Source organism: Haemaphysalis longicornis, unplaced genomic scaffold (genome assembly GCF_048455015.1).
Source record: "Haemaphysalis longicornis isolate Haplotype H1 unplaced genomic scaffold, Haemaphysalis longicornis Haplotype H1 scaffold_5, whole genome shotgun sequence".
NCBI lineage: Eukaryota > Metazoa > Arthropoda > Arachnida > Ixodida > Ixodidae > Haemaphysalis > Haemaphysalis longicornis.
The window spans coordinates 52,189,173-52,215,249 of NW_027526385.1; the positions used below are offsets into that span (position 1 = coordinate 52,189,173).

General features: G+C 50.2%; 1 protein-coding gene across 2 annotated transcripts in view; it reads left to right on the forward strand.

The window, feature by feature from the left end:
- Positions 1-26,077, forward strand: part of LOC144138214 (poly(A)-specific ribonuclease PARN-like) — an 81,276-nt gene that overhangs the window by 16,264 nt on the left and 38,935 nt on the right. For both annotated transcript variants that reach the window (XM_077670400.1, XM_077670401.1), the window contains exons 6-9: positions 171-231; positions 2,771-2,933; positions 20,369-20,672; positions 25,129-25,263. In XM_077670400.1, the coding sequence (XP_077526526.1) occupies positions 171-231; positions 2,771-2,933; positions 20,369-20,672; positions 25,129-25,263 (663 nt within the window). The remainder of the gene's footprint in view (positions 1-170; positions 232-2,770; positions 2,934-20,368; positions 20,673-25,128; positions 25,264-26,077) is intronic.

Here is a 26,077-nt window from a genome sequence, read left to right on the forward strand (position 1 = left end):
TAATGTTAGCTAGCCTGTTCTCTCAACTCTCTTTAGGAAAGGACGGTAAACTTTTTTTGCACGCATTTTCTGCCGTCTATTCGTGTGATTGCATTTCTTTCAAAATGTATTTTGGGGAAGTTGTCACCCCCCCCATTTAATCCCCCCTCGTGCTTTTCCTTGTCCCACAGGCCAGCAGCCTCCACTTCCTGACACGCAACGGCTTTGACTTCAACAAGCTGTTCAGCCAAGGTATGGAAACCTCGGCTCGAGTAATCGGGAGCACGAGGTCGCGGGTTCAATTCCCGACCGCGGCGGCCGCTTTTCTGGTGGAGGCGAAAAGCAAAAACGCCCGTATGTACGCGATTTTGGTGCACGTTAAAGATCCCCAGGTGGTCAAAATTAATCCGGAACCTTCCACTATGGTGCACCTCATCACCTGCGTTGCGTCGGGGCGTTAAACCCTACAATCAATCAAATAGAATCAATCAAATAATCGGGCCCACAAAGGTATTGACAGCGTGGCATGGCGGTAACTGTTAGGCCTGTGTATCACCGTAAGCGTTGGCAGGCTTCGAGCAGGCTCGTAACGGGTAGATAATCATTGAGCGCACGGTTTCGGCCACACAGGCAAAATACAAACTTGATTTGTTAGAAAGATTGCTTTGTCCCAGTAACAATGGTGCCAATTTCACATAGCAAATGCCGAAGAAATTGTCGAGATATATTAAGACAAACAGGTGAAGGGGTGCCGACTCCTGAGACACTTTCTGGGGATTTCTCTACAACGTCACGTAATCTTGTTTGCGCGATTGACAGCTGCCGTTCTGAGGCAGCGTTAAGAAACGTGACTGGTCGATTCTAGTGGGACCTGTAAGTTTCATTTGACTGCAACACTTGAGTGCCATTGCACAGTTTACACACTGATAACACTAGCACAGATAACACTAGCACAGATAACACTGTTGTGTTACTAGTGACACCCATAGAGTTTCTTACAATATACACTACACAGGAATCTGGCGGTAGCGGCTATGCGGCTCATATCAAGGCCATTTGTGTCGTCCTGGACCTCCATTATTCCATGCGCTCGCTTTAGTTTCGTCATTGGCTTAGACAGAAGTGTTTTAGTGGCCGTATAATCGAAGTCCCACGAAAGTGCAAGGAATGATGTGTCATTGTATAAGTGTAAAAAAATAAAACAGGCTGTTTCGAAGATAAGAAAAAAGAATGTTGTTGTATCCACCGCCCACCAAGTCACCACACGTGGCAGAGAGACGCAGACGCTACCTCGTACCCACGGAAAAGAGCCTTTATTCTTGTTACACGATATTTATAACCGGGCTTGCGGTTGCTGATGATGATGCTGGAAATTGGCCACCTTAGCATTGTGCACCACCTGGTGGCATGAACAGAACTACATTACACAACACAACAGATGTAAAGCCTATTTTTGCGGAAAGGTTGTGCCTACCATTCTGCAGACGAAGCTGGCGGGCAACTACAATGTTAATATTTTGGGAGAAACTCATTAGAGAGTCTTATTTTATTATTTTACCATTATTTGAAGTAATACGTTGTTTTGAACGGCTTGGAAATGCTTTTGAGCGTGCCTACGAAAACGTCGCCTTCGTAGTGAACTGGCGCACCGACCATCGGCTACAGTTTAACAAAACTTGTTGCCGAGCGAGTTGCTTCATTCCTGAAGAAAAAAGAAAACGTGGCGCTAAACAGTCGTGGACGAAGATAAGATAGGGGCGGATACCGGCACCCACACCTGTCGTATCTTGTCTTCGGCAAAGTGTGTTTGGCTTCTTTCTTTTCTTTTTTTTTTTTTTTTTTTTTCGTCAGCTACAACTTATCACCCTCTCAGTCATACGTTCCTTCGACTCCGGCACGACCAACGTTAGGTACGATCACGCCCTGCCTGCTCTTTCACTGAACACGAAGTTGTTACGGCTCACAGCTGTCACAGAACAGAAAGACTTTCGGCTACCTCGTAGCTCGTAGGCGTGCTAATGCATACTGAAGAAAGCAAATCCAGAAAAACGCTTAAGAATCCAATTGTCGTGCCAAGCCCAAGCCAGAAGCAGGGGTCTTCCCATAACCCCCCATGACGACATGGATTCCCAGGTGCAGTTTCCTCTCTCGTATACTTACTAAGAAACTCTATGGTTGCACCATGTATTGCGAAATTTGGATCTCTTTGGATATTTCTTTTAATTTTCTTTGGAGTGGGGGGGGGGGGGGGTAAAAAAGTCTGACAGCTGGGATGAAGTTGAGTGAGATAGCACTCTAGTTCCTTCAAATTCAATAGAGTTGAACTTTGTCTTCGTGGCTCCTTTAAATATGACCTGACATAAGGAAGACATGAGATGCCCCGGATGCACCAAGCTTACAGTTGTGGCAAGGAGGCGTATGTTATGGTGCGCTGTTACGGGCATTATGGGGAATATAACACGACCCTTTGTCCAACCCGCTGACGCTACACCTGGGCCTTGAGGCACGCCGTTTTGGAAGGCTCCGGATTTATTTCGACCATTTATTTCGGCCTTCGACGTGCGCCGAAATCTCGATGCACAGACGTTTTTACTTTTCGCGTGTGGGGAGACCTGTCTTGCGTTTTTGGCTCGTTCAAGTCGGAGACTTAGAGATGCCGGGTTGTCGTTGCATCGCCTCCAGGCCATGTGGCGAGGCATCTGGAATGAGCTTTTCTCTGATGTGTTATTAGCCCTGCGCTTCTCAATACAGGTAATACTGATTGATTGATTGATTTCAAAACGCACTGCAGGCACCACTTACCTCAAGCCCTCCGAATTCGAGCAGCTTCGAGGAGCCCTGGATGAGAAGCACGCCTCGGAGATCAGTGAGCTTGGCTCGGGCAACCACAATGCATCCAAGATAGCCAGAGTCGACGTCCCCAACGACGCAAAGGCTTTCATCAAGGGCGTGCTGTGAGTTCCACCATTTTCATTCCCCTTACCCCCCTCCCCCCTTTTACTGGAAAGGGACAAACAAGATAAGGGACAAGATGGTACAAGATACATCAGTCATGTTGCCGTCTGGAGAGGCAGAGGCAGCGTGCAAGAAAATTATGTATTTATGCGTGTGTGTGTGTATGTGTGTGTGTTTGCGTGCATGGGTACGAGAAAGAATGCCAAGGAAGGTGTCGGGGAAGGCGTTGCCTGTTCATTTTTTATGCGATAATGCACGTTAGAAAATGTTTGGTAAAAGTAGCATAGCAGAGAAAATTACCCACCCTGAGGGGGGGGGGGGGGGGGGGGAGGATCTGAGCCCATCACACTGCACTATAATTAACAGTGTAGGTCATTTATAACGTAACTGCTCATTGTGCTGGACCGGATATAACGCGGGTTTTTTTTATATTGTGACCACCGGTGTGCCTCCCATAGAGCTCAATGCCTACACATAATGCTTAAAACGCAGTTGCCCGAAGCACAATACCTTTTGTAGGGCGGTTTTTTTGACAGGTGTGCTGACCGACCAGAAAAGCTTGGCAGGGTTCGCACAGGTCCTTGAAAACCCTTGAATTAAGAAGTGCCAATTTCAACGCCTGGAAAGTCCTGGAATTTTTAAATGGTCTTTGAAAACCCTTGATTTTTCTAAAGAGAATCAATGGCCCTGTCTTTTCACAAGAATTTAAAGTGTTTGTCGTGGATTTTAGGTGGTAACAAATGTAAAGAAACATTATAACAATCAAGATTAAGTGTGTTGTGTGAAATGACAAGTTTGGTGGATTTTTTCTATTACAAGGCAACATTGAGAGCAGGCAATTGTCAATCCAATCCATGTCACTATACAATCCAGTGAAAGCCAGCGTCTGTTCTCTATCTTGCATCTTCCATGTAGTCTGTGGACGCTCGCTCCTTGCATGTTTGCTGTGCCTCATACGCTCCATCAGCGTTTGCTTTTGCGTGCAAATGGTGGACGTGCACATTGTTCATCCTGCCTTGCAGCACTTGCGGATTTAATTTCAGCTGGTACTCTTGCTGACAAAGCAGGAGATGCAGGCAACATTAACGAACTTTTTAAATCAAACAGCCTGATCAAAACACCAAGAAAAAAGAAAAACCTTTAACTACCAACTGGGTGTGTTCAGATAAGGACAGCCAAAGTGGTGCCATGACCATTTTTCGTTTGAGATGAAACTTTAATATTGTGTAGAGCATTGTACCTTCACCATGGAACTGGAATTAGTTTAGTGAGAAACACCATCGTTGATGTAATAAAAAAATATTTAGAACGCGATTGGTCCGGGCTACTTTCCACATTGCTTGGTGTGGCAAATTTGGGGTCCTGTAAAACGATATGAAATTTTTTCGGAATTTTCCTAATTTTTTAAACAAATATTCGCAAACTTTCCTGCCCGATTTCCGAAAATTGAATTTGCAATATTTATATTTTTTTAGAAAATATTTCCCGAACTTTGTAGCCAGAGCAATGACGTTCAAAAGTGGCACACCTAAAAAAAATTTTTTTTACACATCGTCCTAAAGGCTCACCCGTATAGTTTTTGAGACGTGTTTACGAGGGGCTGCTGAACACCTCATACTCTGCTCAATGCACTACTAAGGAAATTTACCAAAATACCGCTTCGTGAAATGCGACAAAAAATGAAAATTTTGAAAAAAGGCCCACCTTTCGACGTCAGTTTAAAAAAATAATGTTTCTCAATTTTCGCGATATTTACACAAAATGGCATTCAATTCCTGAGTATTCTAGAAAGCTAAACATTTGTTGCATTATTTTTGTTCTAACTCGGAAAAATGAGGTCCCATTCAACACATTTTTTCAATGTCCGATCAACGGTTGAGTAGCAGTTCGCAGTGAAAAAGGACAAATAACTAGGGCTGTTTCTTACATTTTAGAAACATAAAGCGACTGATATAAAGAAAACTGATCATAGTATTCATATTTACCATAGTTCAACTTGTTAGTTGCAGTAGGGATTAAAATAATTGTGACGTTTCTGAGCTTGTTTCTCCCACCAGAGTAAGGCTACCAGTTTATTTCTTTATCGCCTTGTCCTAGCTGTGTCATAAACCCATATGTTTGATTTCTGACGCTGCTTAACCGCACATTATTGCTAATTTACCCCATTTATAAGCAAGCAACCTCGCTGCTGGCACTGAGAATATTTGACATGCGATCGTCATAGTCAAATGTGTATTTCCGTTCTACCTGCTGGTACATGCGAAGTGCTAACTGCAAAACAACTTCGTCTTCCCAAATGTCCGTCTTTCAGGCTCCCGGGGATAATAAATAGATGTGCTTCTTGAAGATTTTTTTTTTAGCTGTTGGAAAGATAAACTTTTATCCCACTACAAAATCTGACAACCTTTACTTTGGACACTTCGAGGATAAGGGGAAGCTGCAGTTGTTTATTTCCAAGGATCTTAAAAGATCTTACAAACAGTGGTCAGAAGCTTTGCTTATGCTGTAGGAATTACTTCCCGACGAAGGTAGATGATACCATTCACCGCAGAGGCAAAGAAGTGTGTTCACTTGCGTTGCGATGTCGAGAAAGACTACAACGACTTTTTGCGGGAGCACAGTCTGTGATTAGGCTCATGCATGCTTGGGGTTGGTCAAAATCAAGCGACATCTTGAAGAGCTGTGGGCTTACTGGGTCTGGCTACGGGATAACAAACGACCCCGGCTAGCCTCGTTAGAGACGTTGAGCGACGATGTCAGCTCGACGCCCGGAAATGACCCATCCAAAATGCCCCAGAGAGGTACGCGGCGTCCACAAGGGAGACGCCGCGACGGGTTCGACTCACCGACACAGGCGACGACAGGCTCCAAAGGGCCAGGACGAACCATGGGGTTTATTGGCCGAGTCGTACAGTGTATAATAACGCCAATACCGGGTTAAGAACTACACTGTACCGACACGCGTCCGATCGGGGCCAAACAGCGCCCGACCGGCCGGCGCGGCGGGGAGGAGACGAGCCGGCCGGGGGCATGGAGCGCCCCGGTATCCGACTCCCTTCTCCTGGACGTGGGGCGGCGAGGGTGCGATACGATCCGCGACCCCTCGCGTTCCCTATACTCCATCCTCCATCTCCTTCCCGAGTCCCTGGAGTCAGGGAGACATCCAGAGAGCTCGCGAGAGAGCCGACCGAGCCCAGAGAGCAGAGAGAGAGAGACCCGCGAAACGGGCGCGTCGCGGTTTTAAGGCGCGGAGGAGAGGAGGCAGGTTCCCGGGCGAGGAGGAGCGACAGCGGCGGCGGGACAGTCGGTGCCCGCCGGCGCGTCGGCCCGCGAGGTGACGTCACGAGCGCGGGAAAGCGCGCTCGTTCGAACATCGCGCTCGCGGGAGGAGGAAAGGGGATCAAGCGGATCCCCACATCCCCCCCTCCTCAAGACCGAGCCCGGTCTGAAGGACCGGCTCGACCACTGCAGGCACAGCACATACCCTACGAGCTTACAACGGGTCCCCAGCCCAAGAAGTCCGCGAATGTCCGCACGTTCGAGTCCACGCCGACACACACGCCCACACTTCGAAGACACGCCGTTCCAAAGTTCGACACGACGCCCGAGTGGTCGGCACGAGCAGGGGCCGTCTAGATGATTCGCCAGGACACCAGGGAGCCAGGCCCAAGACCGCCAGACCGCGGGGCAGGTTCACGCCGGACGCTCGAGCAACATGCTCGAGGGTTGAAGCTGCCAGGCGTAGCTCGACCAGCTGCAGCAGGAGAGGGCCACCGGAGGTGGAAGGTAGCCGCAGCTGCAGGGTGCCGTACCGGCTGAAGGTCCCGAAGGAGCACCCAGGGCGCGCTCGCCGAAGGCACCAGGGAGAGGAGCCGCGGCGAGCGGCGCCGCACGAGGCATCGTGAGGGAGTGCCCCGAGAAAGCGCCGGAGCGCCCGAGCTGCAGAGGTGTGCCATGGCCACAGCGAGTGGCGACGTTGAAGCCGCCGGCCGATGCAGGATGGCGTGTGGCAAGGGTCGTGTGTGGTGCGGCAACTGAAGCTGAAGAAAACCGGGCTGGGGACCGAGCCAAGGAACAGTGCTGCGAAAAGGGAGACGAAAGGCGAAACCCAAAACTACCTGCCGGGAACAGCGATAGGGGCGTGCAAAGGCTCGGGCCGAAAAAAGCGGCCGTAACGCCGGTGCCGCGAGAAACTGGGGAGAGCTAACGGCTGCGTAGTGCGTAACAGCGGTCGCACGGAAGGTAGCCGGCATTCCCCGTTTCGCTTCGTCGGCGGCCATCCTCCCCCCCTTCCAAAGCGTCGCTATCGGCGACGAAGGCATGGAGGGAAGAATACTGGAACGAAGGGCGTGAGGCCCGCGTCGTTCCCTAGGCCGCCGATTGAGTGGCGCGCCCTTCTCCCGCGGTGTCTTTCCGACATCCGCCATGAGAGAGGGTCTACCTGCCGTGTCACGCCAGTTGGTGGGCCGTCGCCTGACGTGACGCGCTTCCGCCCGCCACTGAGGAGAGGGGGCAAACTCGCTGCCCAGCCGGGCGTCGCGAAGAAACCTCTCCGTGGCTGCGGCGTTGGCGCTCGCTGGCGCTCGGTAGGGTTGGTCATGGGGCGGAAACGTCGCCCCGCGCCAACGCTCCGCTCGGACGTGAGGACGCATGATCAGGCCCGCGGAAAAAGCCAAACGGGTGAATATCGCGGTCCTTTGTCCTCATCGCGCATGCCTAGCGCTTCCGCAGGGCGAAAATGTCGCCGATCCGCGAAGCAAACAGCGGCAGCCCGAAAGGAACCGACGACTACGGCTACCGGGGTGGAGTCCCCAAGTGTACGCCGCATTTTGCCGTGGTTGCGCCTCTCGATTGGGTGCATGAAGTGGGATAACTTGCGTGATCCGGACTTCGCGCTGTGGCATGCGCGGCACGAGCGAGAAGAGAAAAGCCTCATCGCTGTGTGCGCGGCCGGACTATTTCGCAGAGTGACACAACTTCGTAAAAGTCTTACGGTCGCTCGCTTATCCGGCCTGTCGCGAGTCGGGGAAGCCCAACGCGGCCTCCCTAGACTGCGGCAAATCGTCACCCTAGATGCGCCTCACGGGGCATTATCGGGTGAGATTTTATCGGCAGAACTCCCATCCGCTCCTTGCAAGCACGGGTCCGAGGCAAAAAATAAAAAAACGCGCTTGCAGCAGCCTGGCTGCATAGCGCACGGGACCTACCGCAACACCAGCGGTGATCAGCCTCCGGCGACAGCGTCGCCCGCTCCATCTCGGAGCGCGACTCACACAGAGCCAAACGACGTACTATTTACATATTTACAAAGCGGACCTTCCTGCTGCGTTCGGAGGAGGTTTGTTCTGCCAAAGGCGATGCCGGCGGACAACATGTGGTCCCCGGGTGCGCTTTTCGTCTAGGGATTGCCAAATCGTGGCAGTGCTCCTTTCGACGATCGCACCGACGAACACATTCGAGCACGTGGTCGCATGTTCCGTCAGGTGCGGCGCGCGTCAGGAACTCCGGGTTAGCGACGGGGGCTAATATCCGCCGCCTCGTTCGCGTTTCCCTTCCTTTAGCGCAACGGCAAGAGCGAGGATAGTGGAGATCAACTCGCTACATGCTTGGCCAGGTCGTGGAGCGGCACAACTTCGTAAAGTCTTGCGGCCACTCGCCCAGCCGCCCGCGAGTCACGGAAGTATCGTACACCTTCCTCAAACTGCGGGTGCTCACCACCGTGAAACTCTCAGGGGGAATTTCCTTCGGTGGGATAAACTTCAGCGAGAGACATTGAGCATGTAGCAGATACGAATCCGAGAAATAAAAAAAAACGCGCCTGCAGCAGTACGAGCTGCAAAGCGCTCGAGGCTAACCACAATACAAGCGGTTAGTAGCCTCCGGCGACCGCGTCGCCCGCTCACACAGAGCACGACTCACACAGAGCCAGTTAAAATCATATTTACAACACGGATCGTTCTGATCACCGGGCACCTGCTCGTCTCTGCTGGATGCAATACCGGCTGACAATGGGTCTGCTCGGTATGCGATATCGCACGCTTAATGCATTCCCTTCGGGGCTCGCACCAACTGGCCGACGTTCAGCACGTGGCTACGGGGCCCGTCGGGTGCTAGGCGCGTTAGGAACATTCAAGCGGCCACGGGGGCTCACGTAATGTGTCCGCCACCACGTGGTGCTATATACCGCTCCCATTGCGCGCGGTGACGTTTTCACGGGCGCAGCTTATATGGCCAGCACGCGTGGTTCGCGTATCCGCTTAAGCCAGCTGAATGCCACGTGGTCCGTCTCCACTACGAACGAACTTTTGTCGACGAAACGGTCAAACTCGTTCAGAACGTGTGGCCCGATCTCTAAGTAGTCCGCAGCACTACGCGGCGAGCGGGCCGCCGTGCTTTGGAAACACGAGATCGTAAGGCGAGCTATGCCTGGGAAACAGAGTGCTCCCCAGTGGGCCTAGCTGTGGACTCAGCGCACTGCATCTCACGCGCGCCGGCACGATCGACAACAAAGCGTCGTACAATGCCTGCGCGGGGATGTGCTATGCGGTCCCGGCCGTGTCGTGGGAGCAAAATGCGCTCTTTTGCGACAGGGCCTTGGCGTCCGCGCGTGCGATGGTGCACTCGGTAGGACGAATGCGCGTTATCGTCGTCGGAGCAGGATGCTCCCCGACGAGGCGCAAGGGGCTCCTTGGCGAAACGCAAACTTGGCCACAAAAGCCGTTTGTCGTCTGCACGTGGAGATACATTGGCCGCAGGCTAACGTCGTCCGAGCAAAAGGTGTTCTCGTTTCCGACGTAGCGAGCGTATGGCTCTGCTCCAGGTTCAAATCGTACGTCAAGTTCGCAGGCTCAGGATCGCCACTACGTTGAGTCGTACAGAACACAGGAGATGCTGGCGCGGGTCGGGCAATAATCGCCTCGGTTCCCGGGCAGCGGTGAGCGGCGGGAGCACGTGACGACGAAAAGCGTCGTGCTCCCAAGAGCCATGCTGGCGCGGGTTGGGCGATAACCGCCTCGATCCGCGGACAGCGCTGAGCGGCGGGAGCACGTTACGCCGAAGCGTCGTGCTCGGAAGCCGAACCGCTCACCTCACAGTAAATCGCACAGGGACTAAGGCCAAGGGCCTGCTCCGTCGCGCAGTGTCGATACCGTGTTGGGCGCCAATGTGGGCTTACTGGGTCTGGCTACGGGATAACAAACGACCCCGGCTAGCCTCGTTAGAGACGTTGAGCGACGATGTCAGCTCGACGCCCGGAAATGACCCATCCAAAATGCCCCAGAGAGGTACGCGGCGTCCACAAGGGAGACGCCGCGACGGGTTCGACTCACCGACACAGGCGACGACAGGCTCCAAAGGGCCAGGACGAACCATGGGGTTTATTGGCCGAGTCGTACAGTGTATAATAACGCCAATACCGGGTTAAGAACTACACTGTACCGACACGCGTCCGATCGGGGCCAAACAGCGCCCGACCGGCCGGCGCGGCGGGGAGGAGACGAGCCGGCCGGGGGCATGGAGCGCCCCGGTATCCGACTCCCTTCTCCTGGACGTGGGGCGGCGAGGGTGCGATACGATCCGCGACCCCTCGCGTTCCCTATACTCCATCCTCCATCTCCTTCCCGAGTCCCTGGAGTCAGGGAGACATCCAGAGAGCTCGCGAGAGAGCCGACCGAGCCCAGAGAGCAGAGAGAGAGAGACCCGCGAAACGGGCGCGTCGCGGTTTTAAGGCGCGGAGGAGAGGAGGCAGGTTCCCGGGCGAGGAGGAGCGACAGCGGCGGCGGGACAGTCGGTGCCCGCCGGCGCGTCGGCCCGCGAGGTGACGTCACGAGCGCGGGAAAGCGCGCTCGTTCGAACATCGCGCTCGCGGGAGGAGGAAAGGGGATCAAGCGGATCCCCACAGAGCATGCATCAATATGCGCTTTAATAATGTGTATTATAGTGGGGTTTATTGACAGGGCGTTATAGCGAGGTCTTACTGCCGTGAAGTCCAAACGGGTCAGAGCGAGCTCTCGGCGGGTCTCAGAAGCAGTCTCGCGCACAGCACTCTCGGTGGGGCTGCCAGTCCAAGATCCAGGCACATACCCGCTTGTGGCGGATTGTCCCACATTCGAGCACATACCCGCTTTGGGGGAATTGTCCCGATACTACGCACATACCCATTTAAGGAAGTGCCCTTGCTGCTCGTAGTATCTTCATTACAATCACCCCCCGGCAAAGAGAGACGCCATCCTGGCGGCTCAAGGCGATGCGACAACGACGGGGTCATAGTACGGCTTCATGCGCTGTACGTGAACTGTTTCGCGCCCACGGCGACGAAGATCGGTCGTGGCAGTGATTGGCTCAACGACGTAATTCACGGGGGACGTTTTCTCGATAACTCGGTAGGGTCCATGGTATTTAGCTTGGAGTTTTGGTGAAAGACCGGGTGTCTTGGACGGAATCCACAGCCACACGAGGGATCCGGTTGCATAGGTAGGTGCGGTGGCTGAAAAGTCACGACGAGATTTTTGGCGCCCTTGTTCCGCAGCGGTGAAGGATCGAGCCAGTTGACGGCACTCTTCGGCATGCCTAGCTATCTCGGAAACGGGCCTGCACTCGGAGACATCGGGACGGTAGGGCAGGATGGTGTCCAGGGAGCCGGAAGGCTCACGCCCATAGAGTAGAAAGAATGGCGAGAAGCCCGTCGTAGTCTGCGTCGCCGTATTATATGCAAACGTGACAAATGGCAGAACCAAGTCCCAGTTTGAATGGTCCGAAGAGACATACATCGAAAGCATGTCGCCAAGCGTGCGGTTAAATCTTTCGGTTAACCCATTGGTTTGTGGGTGATACGCTGTAGTTTTTCTATGAACGACTTGGCACTGGGTCAGCAGGGCTTGTACAACGTCGGATAAAAAGACGCGTCCTCTGTCGCTCAAGAGCTCCTTGGGCGCGCCGTGGCGCAAAATAAACCTTTGGAGGAGAAATTCTGACACATCACGCGCCGTGACAGTGGGGAGTGCGGCTGTTTCCGCATATCGGGTAAGATGATCCACTGCAACGATGATCCAACGGTTTCCTGCGGTTGTGCTCGGGAGGGGCCCGTAGATGTCGATCCCAACGCGGTCGAAAGGGCGCGCCGGGCATGGTAGTGGCTGTAGAGGTCCGGTAGGGTGTTGCGGCGGAGACTTGCGGCGCTGGCATTCGAGGCAGGAGCGGATGTACTTTGTAACAAACGTGTACATTCCGGGCCAGTAGTAGCGTATGCGCAGCCGCTCATATGTCTTGAGGACGCCAGCGTGGGCGCATTGCGCGTCAGCGTGGTAGGATGAGCAGATAGCGGAACGCAAATGACGCGGAATAACTAGCAACCATTTGCGGCCGTCTGCGAAATAGTTGCGCCGATATAGGAGTTCATCCCGAACGGCGCAGTGTGAAGCCTGGCGACGGAGTGCACGGGACGCCGAAACTGTGGACGGACTCGACAGGTATTGCAGTATGGACGCAATCCAGGGGTCTTTCCGCTGCTCTGCAGCCATGTCGCGGATGTCAAGTGACGCCAGGGCGCAGTCGAGCGAGGATATGCAGGCATTTTCTGACTCCAGGGGACATCGAGAAAGGGCATCGGCGTCCGTATGCTTGCGGCCGGACCGATACACAACGCGAATGTCGTACTCCTGGAGGCGGAGAGCCCAACGGCCAAGTCGGCCGCACGGGTCTTTTAGTGACGACAGCCAACACAACGCGTGATGGTCCGTGACAACGTTAAACGGGCGGCCATACAGGTAAGGACGGAACTTGTGAATCGCCCAAACGATCGCCAAACATTCTTTTTCGGTGACCGAGTAATTTCGCTCCGCCTTTGTGAGAGTACGGCTGGCATAGGCAACTACATACTCCTGTACGCTGTCTTTTCGTTGAGCCAGTACAGCGCCAAGACCGACACCACTGGCATCAGTGTGTACCTCAGTTGGTAGGAGGGGATCGAAATGGCGTAGTATTGGGGGCGATGTAAGCAAGCGCCGTAAAGACACAAAAGCTTCCTCGCAGTCAGGCGACCAGGCGACAGCTTCTCTACCGGATCCATTGAGAAGCTTCGTCAAAGGTTCGATGATGGTGGCGAAGTTCCGGACAAAGCGGCGAAAATAGGAACATAATCCGACGAAACTTCGTAGGTCTTTAATTGTGGCGGGTTTCGGAAATTGGGCGACGGCGCGAAGCTTCTCCGAGTCGGGAAGGATGCCATCTTTTGAGACGACATGACCCAAAATGGTCAGTTTGCGAGCAGCAAAGCGGCATTTCTTCAAGTTCAGCTGTAATCCAGCAGACGTGAGGCACGTCAAGACCTGTTCTAAGCGCTCAAGGTGAGTGGTAAAATCGGGCGAAAACACGACAATGTCGTCTAAGTAACAAAGGCATGTTTTCCACTTGAGGCCCCGTAGAACACTGTCCATCATTCTCTCAAATGTTGCGGGCGCATTGCAAAGTCCGAAAGGCATGACGTTAAATTCGTAAAGTCCATCAGGTGTCACGAAGGCAGTTTTTGGGCGATCAGGTTCGGCCATGGGAACTTGCCAGTAGCCTGAACGTAGATCGAGAGACGAGAAGAATTCAGCGCCTTGCAAGCAATCAAGAGCGTCATCGATACGAGGTAGCGGGTAGACGTCTTTGCGGGTGATTTTGTTCAGACGCCTATAATCGACGCAGAACCGGATGGACCCATCTTTCTTCGTGACAAGCACGACGGGCGATGCCCAGGGGCTTGAAGAGGGCCGAATGACGTGGCGCGTGAGCATGTCAGCGACGTGTTCGTCAATCACACGCCGTTCCGCAGGTGAAACACGATAAGGTCGCTGCCGCAGTGGGGCGTGGGATCCGGTATCGATTTCGTGGGCAACTGTCGACGTGCGGCCCAAGGCGGTCTGATGACAGTCGAAGGATTGACGGAAGCGATCGAGAATGGCGAGGATTTTGTCCCGTTGTGCTGGGGTGAGATCGCCATCGAGGGATTGTTGAAAAACATCAGGGTCTTCCTTGGGATGAGGGCTGAGGACATTCACCGAAAACGAAGATGTTTCCTCCGGGACGGCCATGATCAGAATGGGGTCGAGAGCTTCCACGTATCCGAGACATTCCCCACGATATAATGTTGATGGGCAAAACGATGGATTGCTGACAAGCATAACACTGGACCCAGATTGGACGTCGAGGACAGCAGCGGGCAAAGGAAAGCATTTCCGAGACGAAAATAGACTCGATGGCGTGAAAACAACAGGGGAATCAGGGGTGACGTCACAAGAAACAGGCACAAGCACGGTGGAATGGGGCGGGAGAGACGTGTCGTCCATCACGATTAACCTCACGGACACGTCAGTCGATGGCGGTTCGCATGACGGAAATAGTGCGACCTCTGCACGAGCACAATCAATGATGGCGTGATGACGTGATAAGAAGTCCCACCCGAGGATGATGTCGTGCGAACACGAAGGAAGGACAATGAACTCGATGACGTATGTGATGTCTTGTATCGCTACACGAGCGGTGCACATGGCTAGCGGTTTAACATCTTGCGCACTTGCGGTTCGGAGAGTAAGGTCGGAGAGTGGCGTTGTCACTTTTCGTAATGAGCGGCAGAGTCGTTGACTTAAGACGGACACAGCGGCACCAGTATCAACAAGCCCTAATGCGGCTACACCTTCAACGGTCAGTTCAATAACATTGGCGGGTGAGAAACGAGGACTTCGGCATTTAGACGTCAGTGCAGTTCTTGCCTCGGGAACTGCAGCCGTCAGTTTCCCTCGGTGGGTGGAGTCTGGCGAGGGCGCATGGGAGAAAGGGAACGGGAACGCGGGGACGAGGAGCGGCGGCGCGGAAAGGGCTGCTGGTCCACAGGGTACGAACTCGGTGTCGGGCACGTGTCAACACGAGCGAAGTACTGCTGCGGTCCATAGGCGGGCGCTTGATACGGGGCGTCGGTAGAAAACGATGGCCGCCGGCGGCACAACCGGGCCACATGTCCCGGAGTACAACACGCGTAGCAGATCGGGCGGTTGTCGGGAGTGCGCCAGGGATTCGGCGTTTGGGCTGGCGGCCGGTTATACGCCATCGTTCGCAGATCTGGCGTACGGTAGTAAGGCTGGAAAGCGCCTGGTTGCAGCTGTCGGACGACTCCAGCGTAACTCAGCGGTAGCGTTTCAGGAGAGGCGAGAGGTGTGGCCACCGGTGGCGCAAGGGGAACTGCCAGTTGAGGTTCCAGAGGTGCCGCTACGGGTTGCGCGAAGGGCACCGTCGAAGGAGAAGCAAATGGTGCAGTTACAGCGGAAGTTACGGGAGCGGGCAGAGGCGGCGGTTGGTCGAAAGAAGGAAGCGTCTCGGCAACCTGTTGTCGAACTAGGCGGCGCACAGTCGGAGGCAGTGGACCCGCAGGCACAGGAGCACTGGGGAGCAGGGAAATCTGCCGCGTAACTTCTTCCCGCACGAACTGCTGGATGTGGGGCAAGAGGCACGAAAGGTCAGGAGGCAAGGTTAAGGATGATAGCGATCCTCGGGAGAAGTCGTCATTCGGCGACGGACGCTGGCGTGTGAAAACGCGCTGCTTTCGCAGCTCGTCGTAGCTCAGGCACAAATTTGTGACTTCGCTCACAGTCTGCGGGTTCTTTCCCAGCAGCATCTGGAATGCATAGTCTTCAATGCCCTTTAGAATGTGTTTGATTTTATCACACTCGGGCATCTCAGGATTCACTCGCCTGCATAGGTCCACGACGTCCTCTATATAGCTCGTGTATGCCTCGTCCTCTTCCTGGGCTCGCTTGCGTAGGCGTTGCTCAGCTTGAAGCTTTCGCACAGCAGGTCGAGCGAATGCTGCCAGGAAGCGGGCCTTGAAATCCGTCCAAGTGCGCGTATCAGTTGTATTGTTACGGAACCACAACCTTGCGACTTTGTCCAGATACAAATCGACGTTGTTCAGCTTCATGGTGTCATCCCATTTATTATGAATGCTCACCCTTTCGTAGGAGGTCAGCCAGTCCTCTGCGTCGGTATCATCCTCGCCGGTGAAGTGGGCGGGTTCTCGTTGGAGCAGAACACCGGAGCACATGATGGGTGCAGGCTGCGGCGACACCATTTCCTCCTGGTCGATTCCTCCGGGTACGGGTCTAAGCACTCGCTTGCTGCGTAATTCCAGGTTGGGGACCTTGTAAAGTGTAGGACCTCCACCAAAATATAGTGGGGTTTATTGACAGGGCGTTATAGCGAGGTCTTACTGCCGTGAAGTCCAAACGGGTCAGAGCGAGCTCTCGGCGGGTCTCAGAAGCAGTCTCGCGCACAGCACTCTCGGTGGGGCTGCCAGTCCAAGATCCAGGCACATACCCGCTTGTGGCGGATTGTCCCACATTCGAGCACATACCCGCTTTGGGGGAATTGTCCCGATACTACGCACATACCCATTTAAGGAAGTGCCCTTGCTGCTCGTAGTATCTTCATTACAGTATAAATAACGGTGGTGCCACCCAATTTAAGAGCAAATATCAGTTCCTCGATGTGCACAGAAGTGAATGTAGGGTGACAAAGTGGCTTTTCACTGGAACCGTACATTAGAAAAGTGCGCGCGATGGCGTGGAGAGCCTTGTCAAGCATCAAGCTGCTGTGCATATTTTGCATTGACCTTCAAGCGAAGCCGCACAAAGTTCTAAACAGTTCGTGGACAGCATCCTAGAAAAGTGAATTTCGCCGTGCTATATCTTGGCGATGGCGATATCGCCACATTTGAGAACAAAGAAGAGAAAAGCAAAAATGTTCCGCCGGTGCTCGGCATCCGCACCCACCGCGGTGGCTCAGTGGCTAAGGCGTCCTGCTGCTGAGCACGAGGTCGCGGGTTCGATTCCCGGCCACGCCGGTCGCTTTTCTGATGGAGGCGGAAAGCAAAAACGCCCGTGTGCACGAGACTTCGGCGCACGTTAAAGATCCCCAGGTGGTCAAAATTAATCCGGAGACCTCCACTACGGCACGCCTCATCGCCTGCGTTGCGTCGGCGCATTAAACCCTACAATCAATCAATCAATAAATTACTCAGCATCCCGTATCCTCCCGAAAATAGCGAACTCAAACGAAATAAATTGAAGGTACACAACATCAAACTCGGACTCAGAAAGGCAGCGACGGTTTTCACCTCTGCTTGCCGACACTTTGAAGATCCTTGGAAATAAACAACTGCAGCTTCCCCTTATCCTCGAAGTGTCCAAAGTAAAGGTTGTCAGATTTTGTAGTGGGATAAAAGTTTATCTTTCCAACAGCTCAAAATAAAATGTTCAAGAAGCACATCTATTTATTATCTCCGGGAGCCTGAAAGACGAACAGTTGGGAAGACGAAGTTGTTTTGCAGTTAGCACTTCGCATGTACCAGCAGGTAGAACGGAAATACACATTTGACTATGACGATCGCATGTCAAATATTCTCAGTGCCAGCAGCGAGGTTGCTTGCTTATAAATGGGGTAAATTAGCAATAATGTGCGGTTAAGCAGCGTCAGAAATCAAACATATGGGTTTATGACACAGCTAGGGGAAGGCGATAAAGAAATAAACTGGTAGACTTACTCTGGTGGGAGAAACAAGCTCAGAAACGTCACAATTATTTTAATCCCTACTGCAACTAACAAGTTGAACGATGGTAAATATGAATACTATGATCAGTTTTCTTTATATCAGTCGCTTTAGTTTTCTAAAATGTAAGAAACAGCCCTAATTATTTGTCCTTTTTCACTGCGAACTGCTACTCAACCGTTGATCGGACATTAAAAAAATGTGTTGAATGGGACCTCATTTTACCGAATTAGAACAAAAATAATGCAACAAATGTTTAGCTTTCTAGAATACTCAGGAATTGAATGTCATTTTGTGTAAATATCGCGAAAATGGAGAAACATGATTTTTTAAAAATGACGTCGAAAGGTGGGCCTTTTTTCAAAATTTTCATTTTTTGTCGCATTTCACGAAGCGGTATTTTGGTAAATTTCCTTAGTAGTGCATTGAGCAGAGTATGAGGTGTTCAGCAGCCCCTCGTAAACACGTCTCAAAAACTATACGGGTGAGCCTTTAGGACGATGTGTAAAAAAAATTTTTTTTAGGTGTGCCACTTTTGAACGTCATTGCTCTGGCTACAAAGTTTGGGAAATATTTTCTCAAAAAATATAAATATTGCAAATTCAATTTTCTCAAATCGGGCGGAAAAGTTTTCGAATATTTGTTTAAAAAATTAGGAAAATTCCGAAAAAATTTCACTTCGTTTTACAGGACCCCAAATTTGCCACACCAAGCAATGTGGAAAGTAGCCCGGACCAATCGCGTTCAAAATATTTTTTTATTAAATCAACGATGGTGTTTCTCACTAAACTAATTCCAGTTCCATGGTGAAGATACAATGCTATACACGATATTAAAGTTTCATCTCAAACAAAAAATGGTCGTGGCACCACTTTGGTTGTCCTTATCTGAACACACCCAACTATGAAATAAAAAATAGAGCTGGGGGAGCATTCACGAACGCGCTAACGCCTGTCTAAATGTGCACTAATGTGCTTAGGGATGGTGCAATAAAAAACGTTTGCATTGTGTAGAAAAAGTTATAAAATAATCCGTGATAAAACATTAGACGGGGACCTTGAAAATGTGTTTTCTGGTCCTTGAAAGTCCTTGAAAACCCTTGAATTTTTCCTTTTGAAGCCTGTACTAACCATGCTTGGGCATAGTTTTGGGGTCGCGAGAAAGAAAGAAAAAAAAAAAGACGGAATCAGCCATTCGATGCAGCCCGCCCGCGCCCCCTGCTCTCCTCTAACTTAAAAAAAAAAGGCGCCCTTTCGCGCCTCAAAATATAGCAAGTCACCCATTCTCCCTTGGAAGCTCGGTTCATTGGAAGTTTTTTGTGGTCCCTGTGGGCTTCGCATTAACTCAACTTTGTGTGTGTTTGTGCATGCGTGTATATATCATATACGCACACAAACATGCATACACATGCACACACATTGAGGAAACTGGTCAAAGGTTGTTGCTACAGGTTAAAAAGCTATACAGTAGCCGACCGTTTTTTTCAGACTTGCTCGATATTCTAGACTTTTTTGAGGAACTGCTAGTTGTCCCATAGGAGTAACGACTCGCGGTTTTTTTGTACTGCTCCCTTATTTGGACTAGTTTTCGTTCCCCTCCAGGTCCAGAAAATCGGTTAGCTATACTATATAGAAGAGCCACCCCTGCAAAATGTAAAACAAAGAGAAGCACGGACTATTACTATACTTCACAACGTGAAATTTGTGCATAGTGCGAACTGAAGTCTTCTCTCGGTTACGACGCATATCTGTCGTGTCTAAATGAGCGATCGTGTGATCAGCGAACGCATGGCGGTGCGCCGGCGAGCGTGTTGTTGCAAATCGGGTTTGAACCTCCCACGCAAATGTCACTTGGACAAACAGAGCAGCAGCGTCTGGCAAAAACTGGGGAGGAGGCACGTGAGTGAGATTACGCCGTGGTAGTGCGTGCCGCCCTCCCTCCCCTCACTTTTGCCAGATGCTCCAGTGAGCGTCTCGTGCGGGCTCAGCATACTGCCCTCTCCTACACACTTTCGCCACACTTTCCTCCGCCGTTTTATTTTTGTCGTCGTTCACTCAGCTGCAACGCCATGGCCAACGCCGCCGCCAGAGTACTTGCGCACTAAAACATGTTCAAGTTCTCGTGTAAATAGAACCTGGGTCTCCAGAGTAACAACCGGGTGCGTTAACAACAACAGTTCCGAGTGTTGTCCCACTCGGTGTTGTTCCACTCGGAACAACAGTTGTTCCGAGCTATGGAACAACTGAGTTACGGAACGGATTTATGGAGCAACAGTTGTTACAAGTTACAGAATGGAGCCGAGTTCCAAGTTACGAATGTATTCTTCCGAATCTGTCCTCCACTCTGTGGGTATCCTTGACCTGGCTAAGTTGAGGATACTGCAGTGCTTTTACAAGGATCTCCTCAACTTGAAGCTCGGGTGGAGCAGGAGTTCAGATTATACTGGGGTTAGCATGGTGCTTGCAACGCTGAGTTCACGTCGCGTGACCTTAAAGGTGATGCTGTGCGAGTAGAACTGTCACGCGCAAACAAGAAAGAACTCTGATTCTGGAAAAAACTGGGTCGGGAAGTGTTGGCAGTCAGCCCGTCAAGGTAATTGACGCTGAATGACAAAGAAATGAACGTGAACAACGAAATTCACACTTGGTGTAGCGGTGAGTCAGCCCGTCGAAGTAATTTGCACCGAAAGACGAAGGGGCCAAAGCAAAGAAACAGGTGCAAGCACATTGTGGTAGTAAAGGGAGTCTTTGATAGGCGTATCGCTAGGGGAGGTCTTTCACCTTCGAAGCACGTAAGCGAACTTGAGGGGTTTTTTTTTTTTTTTCTTCTTCTTTCCCGGTTGTGGGGCATTCACAGGGAGTCGGTCCAGAAGTTTGTGGACAGCAACGTCGATGGGGACAAAGCCGGAGAAGACGGGGACGGTCCCAAGGAACCGCCGAACGAAGCCGACGGCCCCGCCAACGACGTCCTGCACCTGCCCGAGTGCGACGCATTCCGCCGCAAGCTTATCTACCAGGAGGTGCAAGCCAAGTACGGCAAAGAGGTCCAGCTGGACACCGAAGTCGACAGCAAGACCGGCAGTCGACACATAGCCGTCCGTCGCGCCGGCTCCGCTGAACACCGGCGGGCTGCGCTGGATGCGAAGCATCAGGCTGAAAAGGTGAAGTGATGAGTGGTTTGTTTGTTTGTTTGTTTGTTCATCTATCAATTTATTTATTTCATAGTGCCAGGCCTTAGGCAGGAGTAGGTGTACAGAAGTACAACTTTAAGGATGCTCTGTAATTGACTGTAATATACATTAAAAAAAATAGAGAAAGAAATTGCAAAATTGGTTAAAGGAGCCATGAAGACAAAATACAAGTTGGGTTTATTAGAAAGACTGCTTAGTCCCAATAACAATGATACCAATATCAGCACAATCTTCGAACAAGTACGTAACGGAGATATGAAAGAAAACGTGTGAAGCAGTCGCCACCCCCGAGCCAATTTCCCGCAACTTTTCTATGACGTCACGGAACCTTGTTTGTGCGATTGGCGGCCGCCTAACTGACCTGTCGCGATGACACATGACTGGACGTCTGTAATGGGGCCTCTAGTTCCGTTTGACCGCATCACTTGAATGCTAACGTGCAGTTAACGCACTGAAAATTATGTTTCATTGTTGGCCCGTATGTCGTCATTCTTGCTCATAACACGTCACTGCGGTGCAAAATTTGAAAGTTTTTAAATACTTCTTGCTTCTTTTTTTTCGTTAAAAAACATCTTTTGTGGCTGTAATGGAGCTGAGTGAGATACTGAATCCTAGTTCTTTGAAATTAAACGAAGTTGTATTTTCTCTTCATGGCTCCTTTAACAATACCTTTTGTATTACAAAACCGCAAACACACACCACGGTGGCTCGGTGACTAAGGCGTTGTGCGCTGAGGCCAAGGATGCAGTTGCAATCCCAGCCGCGAAGGCTGCTCTTCTAATCTAGGCAACTAGTGAAAACGCCCGTTTGCTGAGATTTCAATGCGTGTTTATTTATTTGTTTGTTTATTTATTTACATTACTGCCAATCCCAATGATGGATTATTGCAGGAAGGGCGCATACATTGGGAAATGACAAGATTTATTCAAAGGATACTCACGTCACAAGTTAAATATTAGATTGAGTGAGACGAAACTGACAGCAATACCTTTAATGACTACATCAGTGCCTTAGCAATTATAACTACTACATCGATACCATGGAACATCAGTACCAAGTAGTACTGAAAGAAGAATAGTGAGCACTTCAAACAAGTGGACAAAGAACTTAGTTCGTCATTCCAAAGACAGTAAATAACTTTCGAGCAGGGATAAAACGGTTTCCAATGATTGACTGTTTGTTATACCGATAGGCAAATTATTCCACTCTCTAATTGCTGGTGGAAAAAAAGAGCATTTAATAAGACAGTCAGTCCGGCACTGATATTCATTCAGTGTCTGTGAATGCTTTTGTCGCGTTGGCCTTGTTTCTGTGTATGACATATACTTTGAACTGTCTATGTTAAGCTGTTCGGGAACTAATTGATAGAGCAATTTTTGACGCGCGAGTTTTGCGAGGTTGGAGCTTTCTGGACCTTTCCACTACGGCGTGTTTCGTAGCCTGGGTGCCGCTTCATCGATGCTTTTAAACCCCACATTCGATCAATCAGAAAAACCACAAACATGTGCAGGAACTTCTGCACATTACGTATTTCAATACAGTACTGTAAGGAACTGTGCAGGTAGCAGTTATTTGGATGTCTAGAGCACGGTAAAATAACGCGTGCGTAGCCCATCGTATCCCGTTTAGATTGTTATATACGTATCCCGTTTAGATTGTTATATACTCATTCGTACGTCCTACCTGTTTTGCTTGATTTCGGTGGTGGTAGCGAGTTTTGAGTTTAAAAATTAGCAATGGCTTAGCTCGGCTATGACAGGATATACGTAGCGTGAGCTAAGGTTCGGCACCCATATTCCAATTGGATTGGATTTCAATCCAACACAATCCAATTTAATCCAGTCCAATCCGATCCCATCCAAACCAATCCAGTGCTTCCCGCGCTTGCGCAAAACGGCCCTTCACGGCACACGCGAAACCGCTCGACCTCGGCCAGTGTAGCTTACGCTACAAAAGGGAAATCTCGTGTCGTGTTACGTCAGGAAATCTTCCTGCGATTGTTGTTAACCCTGCCTGAACGGGTCGTGGATTCATTCTGTGTCGGTTAAAAGTGCTCTGGCTGTTGCTATGGAGCTCAAATTTCCTCACTCCGCAGCTTATCAGTTGCTGCTTTCGTATTGACATCTTTAAGTGGAGAGAGTAGTTCTTTGTCGCTGATTGGGAATGATCCTGTGCACCTTGCAGCGTGCTATGCTTCTTGTATGCACTTGGAATAGTTAGAAACTGATAACCAGAAGTAGAGAAAGACCATTAACCCGACATCGATCAATGACAATGATGATGATTACAGCCTACTTTCTTTCAGTAGCAGGGTAACAGTTGTAAGCAGACTGATCTAGTTCAGACGTCCTGTAGTACTTGCAGTTTTTACTGTAACTCAAACATAAGTGAGAGGATGGTGCTCGAACTACGGTAAAAAGGAGACACTTGGCTTTAAGAGACGTTTGAATGTGGTGTGGTTGGTTTTCCTATGGTCGCCGCGTTAGCAACATCGCATACAAAGACATGGTTACAACAGACACTTTGATATGAAAGACGACTCTTTTAGCTCCCTAGAGTAAATTTGTCACTATTTAGGGGAGACACGATGGGAGAGGGGCCTTGTACGAAAGATCCTGCGGAAAACTGCCGTGAAGATGAAGCTTTGGCCTGCATCCAACAGACCGCAGGTGTTCCAAAACCTCTTGAAGAGTTGGCAGTGTAGGTAGTTGGGGATGACGAACATCTAAGAGCACTTTAACGGTATAGTGAGCAATAGGAAGGCTTGCAGAGCTGAGTGCTTTACCTAGAAAAGTTGGGAAGGAAGCTAATGCAATTTGAAGTCACTAGTTCAAGTGCACTAGTTCGCCGCATGCGTGAAGTAACTAGAACTACTATGAATGACTTCTTTAGAGCCGTATTAAACAATTTCTTGTCAACCTGTCTAAATGCGCTTTGTTGCTGCTGATGTATAATAAAGTGGTCTAGCCCAACTCACTCACCGTGATGGCTCAGTGGCAAAGGCGTTGTGCTGCTGAGCCCAAGTAGTCTGGTTCGATCGCCGGACGCGACGGCCGCTTTTCTGACGGAGGCAAAAAGCGAAAACTCCCGTGTGTTCGAGATGAATGCGGCACATGTAAAGATCCCCGGGTGGTCGAAATTAATCCGAAGCTCTCCACTATGGCTAGCCTCATCACCCATGTAGCGTCGGTGCATTACACCTCATAATCAATCAATCTGGTCCAACTCCACAGTTCCTTTTTCGATTTTTTGGTTGCAAGAGATCTTGAAAATGTTTACTGGGTCCCTTGAGTGTCCCTTGTTTTACAACGTTTTACTGTACTACTATTCGACTTGAAATATCTAAAGGAAAATCACTTTCTCTCTCAAGTTCTATTCAAACTTGGTCTTCTATTTGCCGGTGCCCTAAGTGATGCGCCTCTCACTCTGTCGTCCTAGCAAGGAACCAAGCGGATGCCCAAGTTCAACTTCACTCCCACCAAGACAGCTGCTAATGAGTGGAAATGCAGCAGGAGGTGGAGGAGTGTGTCTGTGTGGTTGCATGATGATGATGATAATGATTCTTGTAAACAACAGTCTGGACAGCAAGTTATTTGTTCTATCTCGAACCGGTTTCATTATTCGACATCTCCATTCTCTCTCCATTCATTTCTCTTCTGTGCATGAACAATACCGCCAGCTGTGTTCACACTCCACATTTCCATTAAGTTATTTGAGAAAAAGTATTACTACCATTCCCGCATTATTATTCCCCCCCCCACCCTCTTTTTTTTAAGAGGTCATCAGGGTCTTTTGGACCGAAAAGTTGCCCGAGAACGCATTTTTTTAGGCATCACTTTTCTCTAGATTTGCAGTTTTTCCTCTTATAAAGCTGTACTTGGACAGGGTACTTATAAAAACCGTAAAGGCCCGATATTGACGAAAAGATTACAAAATTTCCAACTTCGGCATGGGGCGTTGTATTGCAGCGACAAGACATTTGAGAGAGGTACATGTCAGCATGTAGTGCGGTTGTTTCTTTTGCAGAGCAAAGCAGAATTCTTGAACCTTGCAATAGGGGAAACAGATTTCTCAATTCGTGTTTAAATAACTGTTTAATTAGCGTTATTCTTCATTAGCAGGAGAACTTTAAATCAGAAGTTAGAATTGATGTAAACTTTATACCAATACAAAAAAAAAAAAAAAAAGCTGCTTCCAACATTGCATTCACCACAACTTCTGGTATCCATTCATGCATTGCTGGTAATTTTTTGTCGGAAGTTCAATTATTCTCAAGAAAAATCAAGAAAGATAATTTCGGAAACTGGTTGGCTTACATCGAAACTAATTGGATATGTGGAATCCTGTAACAAAACGAGCAAGCACATTTGATCAAAATTTGTGCGGAGCAAGAAAAAACTTTCTGTGCCCTCTTAAAATCTTGCAGGAGACCCTCGAAGAAGCGCGAGGCTTCACTCGTGTCTTGGAGCTCATTGCACAGAGCGGGAAGCTGGTGGTTGGCCACAACATGCTCCTCGACGTCATCCATCTCCTCTCGCAGTTCATTGACACCCTGCCCAAGGTGAGGGAGAGGGGGGGGGCTCGTTTCTTGTCACCCGTCCTCCGTCCTTCTTAAAGCGCGCCATGCAGGCAAGGTACAAGTTTGTTTTAATCAAAACATTTCGTGTTTTATGGTGCCCCCAGTGCTTGTCCGGAAGCAAACGATGCTTTATTCACTGATAAATCAATGTTTAAGTTAAAATTTTGATTCTCCTGCCAAATCGTGTGTTTTCATAACGTCTGCAATGACATCACAAGAACAGGTCTTCAAGCTAAACTTGGTGTGTGGTGGAGCCTTGTTTATTTAGTAAATTTAGAAGGCACTACCATACTGCGAAGCGCCGTTTTCTGCCTTTTGCTTTGTTTTTGTTCAGGCAGAAAATAATCGCTTCGTGAAACATGGTGTTCGCTCGACAAATATGGTCCCGTAAGACAGCGTCGCTTGCGCCAATCGGCCAGTGTCGTCTGAGATAACCCCAAAGTGCCATAGTGCTGTGCAGCTAAAACAAGCATAGTGCACTCAGTACCAACAGCAGTACGCATCAGTACTTCTATGTTTACGTGTGCTTTCGTAACTTGCCCTGTTTACCCCACCATTCTTACTGCTGTAAAATGAACATGCATTACATTTAAGCGCAAATAGCTTGTGCGGCAAGCTTATAAGCCTTGCCTAATTTGCGTTTGCTTTTTTCGGACTTTGCATTTGCCAATAGTTTTATGACCAACACTGTTTTGTCTATTGTTTGACCAGAAATGGCTAATTATCACTATGTTGGGAACTAACTGATTAGCTGAAAAAATAATTGCATATGTTAAATAAGCGAGAAAAAAGCAGC